Source organism: Triticum urartu, chromosome 5A (assembly GCF_056163025.1).
Source record: "Triticum urartu cultivar PI428250 chromosome 5A, HENAU_Tu73, whole genome shotgun sequence".
Classification (NCBI taxonomy): Eukaryota; Viridiplantae; Streptophyta; class Magnoliopsida; order Poales; family Poaceae; genus Triticum; species Triticum urartu.
In genome coordinates, this window is record NC_141877.1 from 390,887,064 (window position 1) to 390,908,240 (window position 21,177).

The following is a 21,177-nucleotide window of genomic DNA, read 5'->3' on the forward strand; positions in this document are numbered from 1 at the left end:
CTTTTTCGGTGTTTGCTTCTTCGGGTTGGTTCCGATAACGTCGCGTTGTGAGGACCCGTTCTTCTACGTTCCGTTTGTCTTCTTCATGGACTCGTTCTTCTTCCTTGTGGGATCTCAGGCAAGATGATCATACCCTCGAAATCACTTCTATCTTTGCTTGCTTAGATGCTCGCTCTTTTGCTATGCCTATGCTGCGATACCTACCACTTGCTTATCATGCCTCCTATATTGTTGAACCAAGCCTCTAACCCACCTTGTCCTAGCAAACCGTTGTTTGGCTATGTTACCGCTTTGCTCAGCCCCTCTTATAGCGTTGTTAGTTGCAGGTGAAGATTGAAGTTTGTTCCTTGTTGGAACATGGCGATCGTTCCTTGTTGGAACATTGTTTACTTGTTGAGTTATCACAATATATCTTATTTAATTAATGCATCTATATACTTGGTAAAGGGTGGAAGGCTCGGCCTTATGCCTGGTGTTTTGTTCCACTCTTGTCGCCCTAGTTTCCGTCATATCAGTGTTATGTTCCCGGATTTTGCGTTCCTTACGCGGTTGGGCTATTATGGGAACCCCTTGACAGTTCGCCTTAAGTAAAGCTCTTCCAGCAATGCCCAACATTGATTTTACCATTTGCCACCTAGCCTTTTCTTTTCCCTTGGGAGTCGCGCTCCTGAGGGTCATCATTATTTTACCCCCCCCTGGGCCAGTGCTCCTCTAAGTGTTGGTCCAACTTGTCAGCCGCCGGTGGCCACCAGGGGCAATTCTGGGCTGGCCTACCGGAAGTTTGGACAATCCGGTGTGCCCTGAGAACGAGATATGTGCAGCTCCTATCGGGATTTGTCGGCACATTCGGGCGGTGTTGCTGGTTTAGTTTTACCCTGTCGAAATGTCTTGTAGAACCGGGATACCGAGTCTGATCGGAATGTCTCGGGAGGAGGTCTATTCCTTCGTTGACCGTGAGAGCTTGTGATGGGCTAAGTTGGGACACCCCTGCAGGGTTTTGAACTTTCGAAAGCCGTGCCCGCGGTTATGGGCAGATGGGAATTTGTTAACGTCTGGTTGTAGAAAACCTGAACTTGACCTTAATTAAAATGAATCAACAGCGTGTGTTACCGTGATGGTCTCTTTCCGGTGGAGTCCGGGAAGTGAACACGGTGTTGGAGTTATGCTTGACGTAGGTTGTTTAGGATCACTTCTTGATCATACTTTCTCGAATGTGCTTTGCCTTCTCTTCTCGCTCTCATTTGCGTATGTTAGCCACCATATATGCTAGTCGCTTGCTGCAGCTCCACCTCATACATTTACCTTACCCATAAGCTTAAATAGTCTTGATCGCGAGGGTGCGAGATTGCTGAGTCCCCGTGGCTCACAGATACTTCCAAACCAGCTTGCAGGTGCCGATGAGTCCGTGCAGATGACGCAACCAGGCTCAGGAGGAGCTCGATGAAGATCTTGTCCTTTGTGTTGTTTCGTTCTAGTTGATCAGTAGTGGAGTCCAGTTGGGGTCAATCGGGGACCTTGTCGCATTTGGGGTTCTTCTTTTAATTTGGTTCCGTAGTCGGACCTTGATTGTATCTGTATGATGTAATGCTTTATTCATGTAATTGGGTGAAGTGGCGATTGTAAGCCAACTATGTATTTTTTCCCCTATTGTATTACTTGGGTTGTGTGAAGGTTACCTCACTTGCGACATTGCTTTCAATGCGATTATGCCTATAAGTCGTGCTTCGACACGTGGGAGATATAGTCGCATCGAGGGGGTTACAGGGTAATATATGGCAACTTCGAGGGTAATGTTTAGACGGACGACCAGAAGCAATACTTGGTTTATTAGTAGGTAGAGATTAAGGGAGACTTAGTAATTTTAGGCAATAATGCAAAATATGAAAGTGAGCCTAACAATTGCAAGTATGATGCTAAGAGCTAAGCAAGGTAAACAAGTAACACAAATAAGTAAGTAAGCAAACACAAAATGATATAAGTAAGTGCTAAGAGACAAGTAACCACAAGTAGAGAGTTAGGGTTAGAAATAACCGCAACTCCGAGAGACGAGGATGTATGCCGATGTTCACTTCCTTGGAGGGAAGCTACGTCACCGTTTAGAGGGGTGGATGTTACCACGAAGGCACACCAACGACACGAAGGCTCACCCTATTCTCTCTTTGAGACAACACCACGAAGGCGTTTCTCAACCACTAGTGGTAGACCTTGGGGTGGTCTCCAAACCCTCACAAACTTTCCGGAGGTAATCACAATGCTCGATTCCTCACCGAAAGAACTCCTACCGCCTAGGAGTCTCCAACCTCCAAGAGTAACAAGGCAAGCACCAAGGATCCAAATCAAGCTCAAACACAAAAGTGATTGGTCAAAGTGTGGGGAAGGAGTGGATCTTGCTTTTGATTGGTTTCCCTTTGAATCTCTCCAACAATCTCTCCAAGAATCAAAGGAATGAAGGTTGAGAGAGTAGGAGGTGTATGTGAGGCGGCTGTGGATGATGTTTTCGCAAAAGGGTAACCCTAGAAGAAAATGACTTGGGGTATATATAGTGAGAGCACAAAATGAACTGTTACAGTCAAAAATGCACTACCAGACAGTCCGGTAGATCTATACAGGACAGTCTAGTCAAAGAACTATTCAAAGCGTTGACTGTACAGAGTGCTAAAAATATGAACTACCGGATAGTCCGGTCCAGGGACCGGATAGTCCGGTGACAACAGACATAAATCAACATCAGAACCAGAGCCATCGGACAGTCTGGTAGAGGGACCGGACAGTCCGGTCAATCTAGAAGAGGTAGACACAAATTTTGTGAGCGGCCGGACAGTCTGGTCCAAAAGACCAGACAGTCCGGTAGTGAAAACTTCAAGACAAATTTAGAGTGACATGTGTGAGCTAAGAATGTTTGGTGGCTATTTTTGTATGTACATGTGAGAGTGTAAATGAGATATGTGAATGTGTATCAGATGTGAGACCGTGTGTGAAATGTGTGTATGAGCTTAATCCATCACCTTGGTACCGTCCCCTCTTAATAGTGCGGGATCCCTAATAACATAATGTAAAGGAGGCTCAAGGACTCTCTAAGTCTTAGGGAATCCACGGCTTGCTCCTTAATGTTTTTGGGGAAGTCGACGAGCATCTATTCATCATCAACCTTTGAACTAATACCTGGGATATACTTGACAAACCGTATTAGTCCAAATAATATGTGTGTCATCAACAACAAAATTATCTTAAGTGTATGAATGCACTTTCAATCTCCCCCTTTTTGGTAGTTGATGACAACACACACATAGCTCTTAAAAAATTATGACATGAATAGATAAGAGCATAATCTGCATGATGTAGACAAGCTCCCCCTATGAATGTGCACAAAAGATCTTGAATGAGAGTAAGATGCACATATATATTTTTGTTGTTTTTGGAGAGCTCCCCCTGGATCATGCAACTAATGCAATGCCAACATAAATAGTATTTAAGACATGACAACATTGCATAGAGTATGTCATGACAACAGAATGTAAGATAACCCATGCACAAATATATATAAACATATGAGAGACATAGTAAAGTAACATCATAAAGAGCAAGTTTCTCTCATAGACATAGATAATAGTCAAAGTGGATCTTACAAATATAATAGAATGGTTCAGAATATCATGACATCCAACACTTAGATAGTAAATGGGCTTAAAGATCCAATTATGCGCTTGCCGTACATAAATCAAAGAACCAAGGCAAAACACATAGAAAATGCGTTAGCAACCTAATATTCTCTTCTCCCCCTTTGGCATCGAAGTACCAAAAAGGGGGGGAAGGAAACTACATGGTCACCAACTGAAGATCACTCCGCCATAGCATCCACGGAATCATCAGACTGTAGAGGCTCAAAGTACTCCTCAAACCCAGTACGAGGGAAAGGGACATCGGACAGACGACCCAGAGCGAGGGCAAGCTCGGAGTCGGGAGAGAGTGTAGCGCCGGTGTCACGAAGCTGGGCCTTGAGCGCGATGTACTTGGAGTTGTGATGGTGATTGAGCTGCTCAATTTCGAGTGCATTGTTGCGGGCACTTGTGAAACAGGCCAAAAATCCTTGAGAAACAAACTTCTGCCACTTGGAGACTTTCTTGGGAGGAGCAGCATGAGAGGAACTGGTGAAAGCGGGCTCCGTCGCCTTGGCGAGCCTGACCTTGTCAACCTCACCGACCCGGGGCTTGTAAGGATTGTGCTTACATTCCATGTGAATCTCTCCCAGGTGGGTTGCAGAGGATACAATGAGAGCCATAATGAACGGGGCATATGGGAGAGAGCGTTTGACAAGTGTAGCCCTGCGAATCTCATTGTAGATATAGTCAAAGATATGGAACTTTTCAGATTGGGCCATGAAATGCATTATATCCAGGGCGTAGTCCCACATCCGGCCTTTGTCTCCTCCTTTACCAATAAAAACCGGCCTCAGAATCTTATGAATGTGAAAGTATTTGGGAAGCATCAGGGAAGCAAGGCCAAACTCAGATGAAGGAGTCTGTGGAGGATAAAGTAATGCAAGACCATCAACCTTCACTGAGGAGCCGGTTTCATGAAGCTTCTTTCTGGGGGCATTAAAACCATCTAGTCCAAGAATCTCAGCCCACTCATCATAGGTGAATTTGTATTGGGTACCATCAGTCATCCAAAACACCGTACGATCGGGATCATTGCCAAAATAGCAAGTTGCATAGAACTGCATGATCAACTCAGCACACCAATCCTGCTTAAAGGAAATGATATCCATGAGTCCCTTGGACTCGAGAAGCTCAAGCACGCCCTCGAAGACATCGGGCCTCTTCCTGACAATAGCAAGATCCACCCATTGAGACTCAAGAACTTTCACATGCATGCACATACTCTCATAGATGTCTTGTTGATAGTGAACATGAAACCGACGATAGATGCGAACAGATTGACACCGGCGATAGGGGTTGGTTTGGTTACGCACAAGCTGAAGAGCATGAGAAGAGTGGTGTGAGTAATCAACGGGCTCATGATTAGGAGAAGCAGCAGGACGAGTGATACAGAATGATTTTGGCTCAGTAGGAGGAGGGGAGGCAACCCTCTTTTTCTTCTTGCTGGGGCCAGTGGAAGGAGCAGGTTTTTTTTACAACACGGCTCCCTTTAGGTTGCTTGGCAAGAGGCACAGCCACTCCTTTAGCCTCAGCAGCAAAATCGGACTCAGAACCATCACTCGCAGGATCATCACTGGGAGCATCACCATCACTCACATAGGCGGCACACCGAGAGAAGCCCACATCTGTGAGAGAGATAAAGTGACAACGGAATGAGATATGGCCATGCCGAAGGTGAGTTAATATGAAAGCTCTGAAATTTTGGGGCCAAAATAGCACTCAAATCCCTTGCAGGATGCCACCATTTTGAGTCCAAAATTACGAGATATGCATACAAAGTCGGATACCGAAGCAGGGGGCAGAGCACAGATAGTGAAAATTATGTTGAAACCCGAAAGATTGGAGTGGAATGAAGATGACTAGAAAGACTAAGTAAGATGAGAAGAGGAATCACAGAGAGAGAGAGAGAGAACTACCACGCGAGCGACCAGCCGGGAGCTTGCGATGACCCAGCGAAGCTTTCTCCCGAGCCATGGCGCCGGAGGAGGAGAGCCACGAGGCGGCCGAGCCCAGCAGGCCGGCGGCGCAGCGACGGCTAGGCCGGATGCTGGGGCGACGGGCCAACGGCGGCTGAGGGCAGCGGCGGAGATCGAGACTGGCGGCGCGGCGGCTGGGCGACGGGGCGGGAGGAGCAGCAGCGGCTGATTTGTGGGGAAGCAGAGACGGGGGCAGCGAGATGTGAGAAGAAAGAAAAAAAGAGAAAAAAGAAAAGAAAAGATGCAGCTAGGTTGACTCGATCTGCACCAGACAGTCCAGACAACTGCACCGGATAGTCTGTTCATAACAGCAGACGTGCAAAGGGAAATCAGTAGCCACCGGACTGTCCGGTCATACGTATCGGACTGTCAGCTCGTAACAGAGCAATTTTTGAAACAGTAGCAAATATACACCGGACAGTCCATGCAGAATAACTGGACTGTCCGGGGAGATCAGAGAGGATTGAGAAAGTCGCGCGACGGTCCAGACAGCCGCACGAGACAGTCCGGTAAATTCACCAGACTGTCCGGTGGACACAAAAGTTTTGTATCAGAATTTTGATAAAGATGATGATCATGAGGAGATGCATGGAGATGATCTTCATAGGATAGGCAAGATACAGACCAACCAACATACTAAGGCCAATACACTCAATTTAGCAAGGATCAAAAGAGAGTAAATAACAAAATATGAGCGAGACACACATTACCGATTAAGAAGAGCGGTGGCCTAAGCCACCATGTTTGAGTATACATAACTTGGTACTACAAAGATTTGAACTTTGGACCCAAGATTACTACTCCATCATATTAAAGTACTATAGACATAAAAGAACTTGTCATAGTAACTTTGAGAGTGTTGATTTTATTTACGCATTATATAGGGTGAGCGTACTCATGAGTTGAATGTCTCCCCCTAAATATATGCCTACATCAAGACAAGACATGAAGTAAATGCATGCATGGGTACTAGATTTCACATAATGTTATCAAGCTCCAAGATACCAAGTTCACGCCTAAGTTGACAAAACCTTGCTTCATACAATGGCTTGGTGAAAATGTCTGCAAGTTGCATATCTGTGCCAACATGAGCAATATCAATGTCACCCTTTTCCACATGATCTCTCAAGAAATGATACCTAATATCAGTATGCTTGGTACCGGTATGATCTTTGGGATTCTCAGCAATATTGATGGCACTTTCAATATCACATAGAAGAGGCACATGCCTATAGGTGATACCGTAATCCTTCAAAGTTTGCCTCATCCATAGTAGTTGAGTTGCACAATTGGCTGTTGCGATGTATTCAACTTCAGCAGTGGAAAGAGCAACAGAATTTTGTTTCTTCGAGGACCAACTTACCAAGGAGCGTCCAAGAAATTGACATGCACCAGAGGTGGACTTACGATCCACTTTGTCTCCGGCCCAATCCGCATCCGTGTACCCAATGAGATCAAACTTAGCATCCTTGGGGTACCATAGACCCAACTTTGGGGTGTGAACAAGGTATCTAAGAATATGCTTAACCGCCTTATGATGACTTTCCCTAGGGGAAGCTTGAAATCTAGCACACATGCATACACTAAACATGATGTCTGGTCTAGATGCACAAAGATAAAGCAATGAACCAATCATAGAGCACTATTTAGATGGGTCGAAAGGGATACCTTTTGTGTCTTCAGTGAGTACAATTTTGGTTGGCATGGGTGTCTTACATGGACTAACATCAGACATGCCAAACTTCTCTAGGATATCCTTGAGGTATTTTGCTTGAGACAAGAAAATTCCTTCTTGATATTGTTGAATTTGAAATCCGAGGAAGAACTTCAAATCCGCATTGAGTGACATTTCAAAATTCTTGGTCATGGAAGCCGCAAACTTCTTGCACAAATGAATGTTAGGAGAACCAAAAATGATATCATCTACATAGATTTGGCATAAGATCAAATCACCCTTGTCCCTCTTAGTAAAAAGAGTGGGATCGATCACCCCTCTCACAAAGCCATCATCGAGTAAAAACTTCTTAAGATGATCATACCAAGCACGAGGTGCTTGTTTGAGGCCATACAAAGCCTTATGAAGTTTGTACACATAGTCTTTGTGATCGGGGTCAACGAACCCAGGTGGTTGTGATACATATACTTCTTCTTATAGAGGACCGTTAAGGAAAGCACTCTTCACATCCATTTGATGTAATGTAAACCCATTGAAGGTAGCATAAGCAAGTAAGATGTGAATGGATTCAAGACGGGCAACGAGGGCAAAGGTCTCACCAAAGTCCAAACCTTCAACTTGTGAGTACCCTTGTGCCACTAAACTTGCCTTGTTACAGATGATTACACCATTCTCATCTTGCTTGTTCTTGAAAATCCATTTCGTTCCAATGACGTTGTGCTCGGTAGTTGGCCGCTTGACTAATGACCACACTTGGTTGCGTTCAAAACTGTTCAACTCTTCTTGCATAGCAACGAGCCAATTATTGTCCATCAATGCATCTCGTACCTTGAGAGGCTCAACACTAGACACAAACAAGAAGTGAGCACAAAAGTTTGTCAAATGTTTACGAGTGACTCTACCTTCCGATATGTCGGTGAGAATTTTGTCAACATCAACACGACCGGCCACTCGAGGCATGATGGAAGTAAGAGTTTCACGAGGTTCAACTTCATGTCCATCATCCACGTCCTCAACATATGGATCATTAATGTGTGGTGGAAGATCTTCTTCTTCATCTTGCATTTGTTGAGGTTCATCATCAATGATTGCACTTTCTTGTTCTTGCCCTTGAGTATGATCTTGTTCTTGATGATTATCATGAAGAGCAACTTGATCATCATCTTGTACTTGGTCTACGGGCATTGGTTGAGCAGTAGGAGCTTGTGGTGGTATGGGTGTTGAAGTAGTTTGATGATGCGTGAAGCTTCCATCTTCTTCTTCATCATCATGAGGTTCTTGTTCCATCGGAAGAAGTGCACCAACACCCATGGTCAAGATATATTGAGAAGAATCTTCTTCACCTACATCACTTAGATCAACTTGCTCCCCATGGGAGCCATTAAATTCATCAAACACCATGTCACAAGTTTCTACAACACATCCATTGGATTGTTGTAGACTCTATAGGCATGAGAGTTTGATCCATAGCCAACAAATATGCCCTCAATGGTTTTGGATTGAAATTTTCCTAACCGTTCTCTTTTGTTGAGGATGAAACATTTGCACCCAAATACATGAAAGTACTTGACATTTGGCTTGTTCCCAGTTAAGAGCTCATATGGAGTCTTTTCCAATATAGTGTGGAGGAAGAGCCGGTTTGATGCATGGCATGCGGTGTTGACAGCTTCGGCCCAAAAACTATGTGGCGACTTGTATTCATCCAACATGGACCTTGCCATCTCCACAAGTGTGCGGTTCTTCCTTTCTGCTACACCATTTTGTTGGGGAGTGTATGGAGCTGAATATTGATTCTCAATCCCTTCATCACTAAGAAACTCTTCCAAGGTGTAGTTCTTGAACTCGGAGCCATTATCACTTCTTATTGCCAAGATTTCTTTGTCAAACTTGTGTTGTGCTTGCTTGGCAAAATCAATGAAGGTGATCTTCGTCTCGTCCTTGGATTTGAGGAATAAGACCCATGTATATCTTGAGTAATCATCAACAATGACAAGTCCATACTTTTTCCCACCAAGACTATCCCATGAAGGAGGCCCAAAAAGATCCACATGAAGGAGCTCCAAAGGCCTGGAAGTAGACACAATATTCTTGGGTGGGTGCTTTGATTGATGTTGCTTCCCAGCTATGCATGCACTACACACACGATCTTTCTCAAAAGAGACATTGGTTAGTCCAAGGATGTGATTACCCTTTAAGAGGTCTTGAAGATTTCTCATGCCGACATGGGCTAGCCGGCGATGCCATAACCACCCCTTGTCGGCCTTGGCCATTAGACAAGTTGCATGGAATGTGCTCTCTTTCGAGAAATCAACCGTGTTAAGGTTTCCATCCAACTCTCCAACAAAGGCCACTTCGAGAGTATCTCTCTTAAAGACTTTCACATTCGTTAGTCCAAAGAGTGTATCGTAACCAACAGAAGCCAATTGGCGAACAGAAAGCAAATGATATTTAAGGGATTGGACAAGCATGACATTTGCAAGAGACATGTCATTTGTGATAGCCACCTTGCCCAACCCGAGTACCTGTCCTTTTGATCCTCCACCAAACATAATGCTCATAAATGGTTGAATAGCTTCCATGAAATCATAGAGCAATTTGCTATCTCCGGTCATATGATTAGTACATCCACTATCAATCACCCATTTTACTCCACCGGAGAAGGCAACCTACACACAATTATTACTTGGTTAGAGGCACCCATTTTGCAATGGGACCTCTCAGGTTAGTCACAAGGGTCTTAGGGACCCAAATAGCATAAAACCAAAATGCATTTCGAGGACCAACAAACTTTGCATAAACTTCTCCATCCTTAGTCTTACAAAGTACATAGGATGGAGGCATGAACTCTTTTGGCTCGTTGAGAGTGGGCATGCCCCTTATGGCCTTCCCACTAACAACCTTACCTTTCTCCTTGTGCCCTTCTCGTACAAAAGTTTCTTTTAGAAGGGTGGTGCACTTTTGAGAGGACATCTTCTTCTTGCTTGTGCTTGGGTCAAACCCGAGTCCCTCTTTGGCAAAAACTTCATTGTGTTGGCTCAACACCTCATTAAGGTTCTTTTGCCCTTGGGCACATGTCATGAGCCCTTTTTCGATTTGAGCCTTGAGAAAACGATTCTCCTCAAGAATAGAGGCTAGATCACTACTAGAGTTAGTAGAACAAGCATCAACATTGATAATAGGAGAAGAGTAAGCCTTGGCTAGAGTTTCAAGATAAGTAAGCTTGAGTGTCTCAAAAATCTTTGTAAGAAGGGTGAGCTCTTCTTCCTTAGTCTTGAGGGACAAGGATAGGAGCTCACAATCCTTAGAGAGAGAAGCATTAGACTTCTCAAGCTTACTTTTATCATTAATCAACTCTTCGCAAGAGTCAATAGCCTTTTTCAAGGAGGCAAGATATTTAGTATGAACATCAATGTTTGCACCAATTTTTAAGCATAGTTCATCATTTCATGCTTCCTCATATTGGACTTTCCGCTCAAGGATTTCATATTTTTCCTTTTCCTCGGTGACGAGGGTTTCAAGTTCCTTAATGGAAATGGTGTGCTTACTCACCATCTCCATAAGCATACGAAACATAGTGAGCTTCTTTCCTTTAAGGGAGCACATGAACTTATTTAGTTTAGCAAGCATAGGATCATTTATATCATCATCCTCATAACTATCCTCCGCATCAAGATACTCATCACTACGAGTAGGAGGAGTGAAAAGAGGAGGGTTTGATCGTGGGGTTACCTTGACCTTGTCAGGAGAGTGTTGGTCCTCTCCATCTTCCACCACGGCCTTCGCCGTGAGGCACTTGTGAGCATTGCCCTTGTAGTCCTTTATGTAGTTGTAGGTGACAACATCACCACTCTTGTTGACTAGCCTCAATGTGTTTTGAGAATCTTGAGCAACTCCGACAACACCACTAACATCATCCGGATCGGATTCTTCTTGAGCAACCATTTCTTTCCCATCTCTCTTCTTAAGCTTGGAGTTCAAAGGATTTGGCAACTTCTTCTTGGGAAAGGTCTTAGGAAATCTTGGTTTATCCTCTCTCTTCTCATAAGGGCACTCGTTTGAGAAGTGGTTGGTTTCTTCACAGTTGTAGCATTTTCTTACTTTCTTCTTTTGAAATCTTCCCTTGAATTTTCTCGCGCTAAACTTCTTGACAAAGAGAGCCATGTCTTCATATGAAGGGCCCTCATCAGATTCAACCTCATCACCATCTTCATCATCATCTTCTTCTTCTTCACTTTGCTCATCTTCACATACATGCTTGGCCTTCAATGCAAGATTGATCTTTGATGTTGGAGTACCATGCATGGCAAGATGTTTTGTAGCATTTGCCTTCGACTCTTCAAATAGCTGGAAAGTGGATATGATGTCATCTGTAGTCATTTCCTTGAAGGCATGGTGTTGTCTTATGTCCCACACCATTTGATGGTGATATGGGGCAAGAGCATGAAGCATCTTGTCCACAAGGAACCGCTTAGTCATGTTGAATCCATCTTGTGTCTTGTCACACTCACACGACTCAATGTCAGCGGTGAGAGTCATGAGACGCTCAAGGAGTTGATTGGGAGTTTCACATTTCTCCATACAATTTTTTTGCAATTGCCCCTTGGCAATTTCATATTGAGCACTCCGGAGGGTGGAGGTACCAGTCTTGGATCTTATAATACTTTCCCATAGTTCCTTGGCACTTGTGATGTGTATGAAAGGTATCCTTTGCTTTTCAACCATACCTCTCCTTATACACATGGTTGCAGTGTCATTGAGATTCTTGTCATAAATTTCTCTTGGTGTAGGATTCTTTGGATCAACCACATGGTAACCATACTCCAAGATCTCCAGCATCTCATCATTTGCATATCGAAGATGATCCTGCATAGCAACTCTCCACAAGGCAAAATCAGAAGTGGCATCAAGTAAAGGAGGTTTGCCTTGAGGGTTATATTTTGGTTTCTCAAGTTGGGGTCTTGCATAAAGCCAAGGAACACTGGAGTGTTCATTGCTAGGAGGTTTTTGACCAAGTGACGGAGTAGGTACAGTTGGCCTCAAAGCCGCACCACCCGAAAGTGGTGCAAGCACCATGGACAACGTGGCTATCCTCATTTGGACCAAGGCCTCAAGAGAAGCATCATGCTCCTCCTTTTTCTTAGCAAGGGCCCGTTCTAGATCCTCAGAAGTGAAGGTATTTACTTCAGAAGAAGCCTCGCCTTTATCCTTCGGATCTACAACAAGGGGAGTCCCATCGGGGTTCATCTCGCTCTAGGGCGGTTAAGCCACAAGAATAGAGCACGAGGCTCTGATACCAATTGAAAGGATCGAGATGGACCTAGAAGGGGGGGGGGGGGCGAATAGGTACAATTAAAAATTTTAATAGTTACTTAGCAATTTTAGGCAATAATGTGAAATATAAAAGTGAGCCTAACAATTGCAAGTATGATGCTAAGAGCTAAGCAAGGTAAACAAGTAACATAAATAAGTGAGTAAGCAAACACAATATGATATAAGTAAGTGCTAAGAGACAAGTAACCACAAGTAGAGAGTTAGGGTTAGTAATAACCGCAACTCCGAGAGACGAGGATGCATGCCGATGTTCACTTCCTTGGAGGGAAGCTACGTCACCATTTAGAGGGGTGGATGTTACCACGAAGGCACACCAACGACACGAAGTCTCACCCTATTCTCTCTTTGAGACAACACCACGAAGGCGTTTCTCAACCACTAGTGGTAGACCTTGGGGTGGTCTCCAAACCCTCACAAACTTTCCAGGGGTAATCACAATGCTCGATTCCTCACCGAAAGAACTCCTACCGCCTAGGAGTCTCCAACCTCCAAGAGTAACAAGACAAGCACCAAGGATCCAAATCAATCTCAAACACAAAAGTGATTGGCCAAAGTGTGGGGAAGGAGTGGATCTTGCTTTTGATTGGTTTCCCTTTGAATCTCTCCAAGAATCTTTCCAAGAATCAAAGGAATGAAGGTTGAGAGAGTAGGAGGTGTATGTTAGGCGGCTGTGGATGATGTTTTCGCAGAAGGGTAACCCTAGAAGAAAGTGACCTGGGGTATATATATAGTGAGAGCACAAAATGAACCGTTACAGTCAAAAATGCACTACCGGACAGTCTGGTAGATCTATACCGGACGGTCCGGTCAAAGAACTATTCAAAGCATTGACTAAACAAAGTGCTGAAAATATGAACTACCGGACAGTCCGGTCCAGGGACCAGACAGTCCGGTGACAACAGACAGAAATCAACATCAGAACTAGAGCCACCGGACAGTCTGGTAGAGGGACCGGATAGTCCGGTCAATCCAGAAGAGGTAGACACAAATTTCGTGAGCGGTCGGACAGTCTGGTCCAAAAGACCAAACAGTCCGGTAGTGAAAACTTCAAGACAAATTTAGAGTGACATGTGTGAGCTAAGAATGTTTGGTGGCTATTTTTATATGGACATGTGAGAGTGTAAATGAGATATGTGAATGTGTATCAGATGTGAGACCGTGTATGAAATGTTTGTATGAGCTTAATCCATCACCTTGGTACCGCCCCCTCTTAATAGTGCGGGATCCCTAATAACATAATGTAAAGGAGGCTCAAGGACTCTCTAAGTCTTCGAGAATCCACGGCTTGCTCCTTAATGTTTTTGGGGAAGTCGACGAGCATCTATTCATCATCATCAACCTTTGAACTAATACCTGGGATATACTTGAAAACCATATTAGTCCAAATAATATGTGTGTCATCAACAACAAAATTATCTTAAGTGTATGAATGCACTTTCAGATGGACAGAGAACCAACTTCATCCAATCTAACCCCAACCCCAGTAGATAGCAACCCAGTTCCTATTGACACAGCACCATCTCCACCACAGATCTCCCAAACAAGAGCAGTTAGTAAGGCAGCTCCAGTGCCCAAAGCGCCAGTACTACCACGGCGAACCCCAACTCCACCAGTTAGTACACCTATTCCTGTGGAGGAAGCACAACCAGCCATTCATAGTTTAGCATCTATCGCATTTGATGTTGTTAAATCCTATGTGCATATCTTCCCATCATGGAAATATTATACTGAAGATGAAGGAAAATGCCAATTGTTGGTGTTTGTCCAGGAGTTATGTGTAAGTAATGTTATTCATGGCAATTACTTTGCTTTGTCCCATACATTCTACCTCCATGATGGTTATAATACAGCAATTTTTCCCATTTTTCTCTATAGAGAAGGACCTATTTGGAAACTCGGGATGAGGTAACCTGTGCTAATACCTCTGCTATCTTCAAGAATGCTTGGTGGCAGTATCGGAATTACCTAAAGAAAACATACTTCACTGGCAAAGAAACTCATCAGATTCCCTTACGTTCTGCTGAGATACATTTACTGGACGATGACTGGGAACGCCTTGTTCTTTACTGGTCCCGAACCAAGAATGTGGTAAGGTCTATGAGCTCATTTTATTTTAAGTACTATATGCTTGCATCTTACTGTACTCTATTCATGTAGAACAAGTTCTTAAACCTGAAGAACAATTGTTCTCATTTAAGATTCCATTGCTATCGTGCATACTGCTTTGCTATTGTATCACTGTATTTACTCATACAAACTTCTTTTTAAATTGAACTATCCAATGGAAACTCCAATGGCACAACAGGTATGTTTATGCATGTTTCTTTAAGAGGGTTGCTCTTATAAATAGCTCTGTTGATTTCAATTTCAATTGTGTATACAGTTGACTTCTCGTATCATGCACATTACTAGCATCATAACAGGGCCAATAGTGTTGTTGTACATGTAGACCCGTGGTACCCATCTGAAATCTTGTTGTGCCGTTTAGTTTCCCAAGCTTTGTATTCTTTTAGTGCTGTTTTCTCTTGAACTGATATGATTTGAACCGCGTCTCTATTTTGATTTGGCAAGACAATGCAGTGACCATAGGACATAAATATATGTTTGTTTGATGCTTTTATAATGTACTGCTTGGCAATAGAAGACTTGGTAGTTTAATCTTGTCCACCTTACTAATGAACTGGTTCACCGAAATGAGTTTCATATACTACTACATGCTAAACCTGTTATGTGTCTGCTTGTTTCTTCGTTTAGAATGCTGACAGAATATTGGGGAAGAGTGCCTTATTAAGCAATGATAAAGGAAGTAATGCAAATAAGGTTCAGGATCGTAAGACATCCTTGTTGGTCTCCAACAAAGCTGATAAAACAGCTAAGGAAAACTATCTTGAAGACAGTGAGGCAACCCCAAAGTCCTGTCTTGGTTTACTGTTCGAGTTACTGGCCACTACCGCTTGCACAAGCTATTCAAACTCACTGTCTGACTCAGTTCGGTTTCTTGACTCTCAACTACAAGCTGAAAGACATCAAATAGATGTGCTGCGACAAGAAGTGGAAGGACTGCGGAAGTCCCCGGAGCATTCATATGCATACTTTCTGGTGCAACAACAAGCGTTGGAGGATTTTAGCGCCAAACAGGACAAAGCTAATAAGCTTGCTAAGCTTATTGCCAGCATGGTGGATACCCAGGATAACGTTTCTTGAGCTCTTCTGAAGTTGTTTCAGTTATGGACTTGTTTTGCTGCTGTGTTTATTTGCACTGGTGGCCAATTTTAACGGCTAGTGTATGTAATATGCTGCTTTGTTCCCTATATTTGCACGGGTGGCGAACTTTGATCCCAGTGGATGTAATATGTGTAATAGCTGTAATAGGCTAGCGTTAGCTGCTTGCTTATTTGTTTCCTTATTGTCTTGTTTAGTTGTTTGCTTGTAGTCACTACAGTTCTTTTTCCGTGTTTTTTAGTGGCCAATAACCTAGTTTTGGTAACTAGGCCACAATAATCATGGCAACACACAGACTGTTGTGACCATGGGCCTCCTGCGGGCCGTAGGATTCGTGCGCCTTCTATGGGTCGTAGGATCCATGGGCCTTTTACGGGCCGTAGGATCCATGGACTTTCTATGGGCCGTATGATCCATGGGCCTTCTACGGGCCGTATGATCCATGGGCCTTCTACGGATCGTAGGATCCATGGGCCTTCTACGGGGCGTATAATCATTTCACCAAACATGGGTCGTGCTATTCGTGGACCATAATGGGCCGTTAATATGACGTATTTGATAACGTTATGAAAACAGCCCAACGGGTTAACGGGCCACAAATGGGCCGAATGTAACCACATGCTATATTTGGCCCACAAACAAAACAGGCCAGTAACGGACCGTATCTAACAGAATTCTAGAAATGAGCCCAAGAATAAATGGGCCCTTAGAAGGCCGAAAGTTAACACAGGCTGGAAACGGCCGACGGAATAATGGGCAGTTAATGGGTATAAAGCGATACACTATTCATTATGGGCCAATTTCATCTCGGGGCTTTAATGGGCCGAGAGTTACAAAGGGCCTCATATGGGCCGAAAGACATCATGGGCCATACATGGGCCGGAAGTTACAACGGGCTGGAATCATATTTGATGGCCCAGATGAAGCTACTGGGCTTAATTCCGATAGGCCGTAACGGGCCGGTAATAAGCGTGCCACAAATGGGCTATACACGAACAGGTCGTTAACAGGCTTTCCGTGTGCCGGCCCGTTATAGTTTGACCAAGTCAAATGGGCCGGCCTTTTCACCAAAATGGGCCTCTGTTGGGCTGTGCCACGTGTTGACGTATCATAGGCGCCTCCTATCCATTGAGTGGATGACATCTGTCCGAACGTTGAGCCGGCACGTGTTTCCTCCGGCCAATGAGAATTTTACACGTGGAAAATCACCATTGGTCCGGGCTGTTAGCGGGTTATCGGATCCAAAACCAGACCCGATAGCTGAACGGCGTCCCGTTACGGTGGATAACACGTGTCGGTCACCCTTGACGAAAGCACTTCTATGAGACGCAATTTATCGTCGTGGAAGTGGACACTTCTATGATGATAATTTTGGTAATGTCATGGAATGCTTCTACAACAACACAGGTATGATTATCTTGATTCTATCATAAATTTGTCATGGATGTAGATGCATGACAGAAAACGTGACCTACTGTGATAAACATGTACCATCACGGAAGTGTATTTTTTTGTAGTGATGCTACTATACCGACGTTTGGTGTAAGTGGTACTATTTTAGAATGATAAAATAGACTCCTCTTGGTTGTTGTCTCACACACTGGAATCGATTACAGTATTGTTGGGGAACATAGTAATTTCAAAAAGTTTCCTACGCACACGCAAGATCATGGTGATGCATAGCAACGAGAGGGGAGAGTGATATCTACGTACCCTCGTAGACCGTAAGAGGAAGCGTTATGACAACGCGGTTGATGTAGTCGTACGTCTTCACGATCGACCGATTCTAGTACCGAAAGTATGGCACCTCCGCGATCTGCACACGTTCGGCTCGGTGACATCCCACGAACGCACGATCCAGCAGAGTGTCGAGGGAGAGCTTCATCAGCATGACGGCGTGATGACAGTGATGATGAAGCTACCAGCGCAGGGCTTCACCTAAGCACTACGATGATATGGCCGAGGTGGATTATGGTGGAGGGGGCACCGCACACGGCTAAGAGATCAATGATCAACTTGTGTGTCTATGGGGTGCCCCCTCCCCCGTATATAAAGGAGTGGAGGAGGGGGTCGGCCCTCTCTATGGCGCGCCCTAGGGGAGTCCTACTCCCACCGGGAGTAGGATTCCCCCCCTTCCAAGTAGGAGTAGGAGAGGAAGGAAGGAGGAGAAAGGGAGGAAGGAAAGTGGGGCCGCCCCCCTCCCAATTCGGATTGGGCTTGGGGGGGCCCTCCTAGGGCGCCTCCTCCTCTCTCCCACTAAGGCCCATACACTCCCCGGGGGGTTCAGGTAACCTCCCGGTACTCCGGTAAATGCCCGAACTCATCTGGAACCATTCCGATGTCCAAACATAGGCTTCCAATATATCGATCTTTATGTCTCGACCATTTCGAGACTCCTGTCATGTCCGTGATCATATCTGGGACACCGAACTACCTTTGGTACATCAAAACACATAAACTCATAATACCGATCGTCACCGAACGTTAAGCGTGCGGACCCTACGGGTTCGAGAACTATGTAGACATGACCGAGACACGTCTCCGGTCAATAACCAATAGTGGAACCTGGATGCTCATATTGGCTCCTACATATTCTACGGAGATCTTTATCGGTCAAACCGCATAACAACATACGTTGTTCCCTTTGTCATCGGTATGTTACTTGCCCGAGATTCGATCGTCGGTATCTCAATACCTAGTTCAATCTCGTTACCGGCAAGTATATTTACTCGTTCCGTAATGCATCATCCTGCAACTAACTCATTAGTCACATTGCTTGCAAGGCTTATAGTGATGTGCATTACCGAGAGGGCCCAGAGATACCTCTCCGACAATCGGAGTGACAAATCATGATCTCGATCTATGCCAACTCAACAAGTACCATCGGAGACACCTGTAGAGCACCTTTATAATCACCCAGTTACGTTGTGACGTTTGGTAGCACACAAAGTGTTCCTCCAGTATTCGGGAGTTGCATAATCTTATAGTCATAGGAACATGTATAAGTCATGAAGAAAGCAATAGCAACATACTAAACGATCAAGTGCTAAGCTAATGGAATGGGTCAAGTCAATCACATCATTCTCTAATGATGTGATCCCGTTAATCAAATGACAACTCATGTCTATGGCTAGGAAACTTAACCATCTTTGATTCAACGAGCTAGTCAAGTACAGGCATACTAGTGACACTCTGTTTGTCTATATATTCACACATGTACTAAGTTTCCGGTTAATACAATTCTAGCATGAATAACAAACATTTATCATGATATAAGGAAATATAAATAACAACTTTATTATTGCCTCTAGGGCATATTTCCTTCAGTCTCCCACTTGCACTAGAGTCAATAATCTAGATTAAATAATAATGATTCTAACACCCATGGAGTCTTGGTGCTTATCATGTTTTTCTCGCGAGAGAGGCTTAGTCAATGGGTCTGCAACATTCAAATCCGTATGTATCTTGCAAATCTCTATGTCTCCCTCCTTGACTTGATCGCGGATGGAATTGAAGCATCTCTTGATGTGCTTGGTTCTCTTGTGAAATCTGGATTCCTTTGCCAAGGCAATTGCACCAGTATTGTCACAAAAGATTTTCATTGGACCCGATGCACTAGGTATGACACCTAGATCGGATATGAACTCCTTCATCCAGACTCCTTCATTTGCTGCTTCCAAAGCAGCTATGTATTCCGCTTCACACGTAGATCCCGCCATAACGCTTTGCTTAGAACTGCACCAACTGACAGCTCCACCGCTCAATATAAATATGTATCCGGTTTGTGACTTAGAGTCATCCGAATCAGTGTCAAAGCTTGCATCGACATTTTTATTTTGTGCTAACATAGAGTGGGACTAATGCCCTTAAGATCATCAAGAGTATATCCAATAGCAGCATGGTTCTTCTTCAGAGTTTTCAATAATTTATTCTCTTCATGCTCTGAAAGGTTAGCACTAATAATAACAGGATATATCTTTTTCTCATCAAGATAAGCATATTTAAGAGTATCAGGTAATGTTTTAAACTCAAACACGGGATCACCCTATTACGCCCTCGATGCGGCTATATCTCCCACGTGTCGAAGCACGACTTAGAGGCATAACCGCATTGAAAGCAATGTCGCAAGTGAGGTAATCTTCACACAACCCATGTAATACATAAGGGAAAAGAGATACATAGTTGGCTTACAATCACCACTTCACACAATACATGAATAAAGCATTACAACATCCAAATACAATCAAGGTCCGACTACGGAACCAAAATAAAAGAAGAACCCCAAATGCGACAAGGTCCCCGATCGACCCCAACTGGGCTCCACTACTGATCAACTAGAACGAAACAACACAAAAGGCAAGATCTTCATCGAGCTCCTCCTTGAGCTTGGTTGCGACATCTGCACGGTCTCATCGGCACCTGCAAGCTGGTTTTGGAAGTATTTGTGAGTCACGGGGACTCAGCAATCTCACACCCTCGCGATCAAGACTATTTAAGCTTATGGGTAAGGTAAAGGTATGAGGTGGAGCTGCAGCAAGCGGCTAGCATATTTGGTGGCTAACATATATGCAAAAGAGAGCGAGAAGAGAAGGCAAAGCACGACCGATAAACTATGATCCAGAAGTGATCCTATAGCAACCTACGTCAAGCATAACTCCAACACCGTGTTCACTTTCCAGACTCCGCCGGAAAGAGACCATCACGGCTACACACGCAGTTGATGTATTTTAATTTAGGTCAACTTCAGGTTTTCTACAACCGGACATTAACAAATTCCCATCTGCCCATAACCGCGGGCACGGCTTTTGAAAGTTCAAATCCCTGCAGGGGTGTCCCAACTTAGCCCATCACAAGCTCTCACGGTCAACGAAGGATATTCCTTCTAGCGGGAAGACCCGATCAGACTCGGAATCCCGGTTACAAGACATCTCGACAATGGTAAAACAAGTCCAGCAACACCGACCAAATGTGCCGACAAATCCCGATAGGAGCTGCACATATCTCGTTCTCAGGGCACACTCAGATAGGTCAAGCTACGAGTAAAACCAGCCCTCGAGTTTCCCCGAGGTGGCCCCGCAGGCTACCCGTTTCGGACCAACACTCAGAGGAGCACTGGCCCGGGGGGGGGGGGGTTAAAATAAAGATGACCCTTGAGTCCGCAAAACCCAAGGGAAAAGAGCCTAGGTGGCGAATGGTAAAACCAATGTTGGGCATTGCTGGAGGAGTTTTATTCAAGGCAAACTGTCAAGGGGTTCCCATTATAACCCAACCGCGTAAGGAACGCAAAATCCGGGAACATAACACCGATATGACG

The 21,177-nt window shown here is 44.4% G+C and overlaps 1 protein-coding gene across 1 annotated transcript; it reads right to left on the minus strand.

Annotated features, from left to right (window-relative positions):
- Window positions 1-3,566: 3,566 nt before the first annotated feature.
- On the minus strand, window positions 3,567-5,901 carry LOC125509209 (uncharacterized). The gene is made up of 2 exons (XM_048674123.1): window positions 5,576-5,901; window positions 3,567-5,284 (listed from the first exon to the last, which is right to left on the minus strand). The coding sequence occupies exon 2, from the start codon at window positions 4,877-4,879 to the stop codon at window positions 3,839-3,841; it is 1,041 nt and encodes a 346-aa protein (XP_048530080.1). The 5' UTR covers window positions 4,880-5,284; window positions 5,576-5,901; the 3' UTR covers window positions 3,567-3,838.
- Between the last annotated feature and the right edge of the window lie 15,276 nt (window positions 5,902-21,177).

Excerpts from the sequence above, each read along its gene's own strand:
- LOC125509209 (XM_048674123.1), bottom strand. The coding sequence starts at position 4,879 with ATGTGCATGCATGTGAAAGTTCTTGAGTCTCAATGGGTGGATCTTGCT.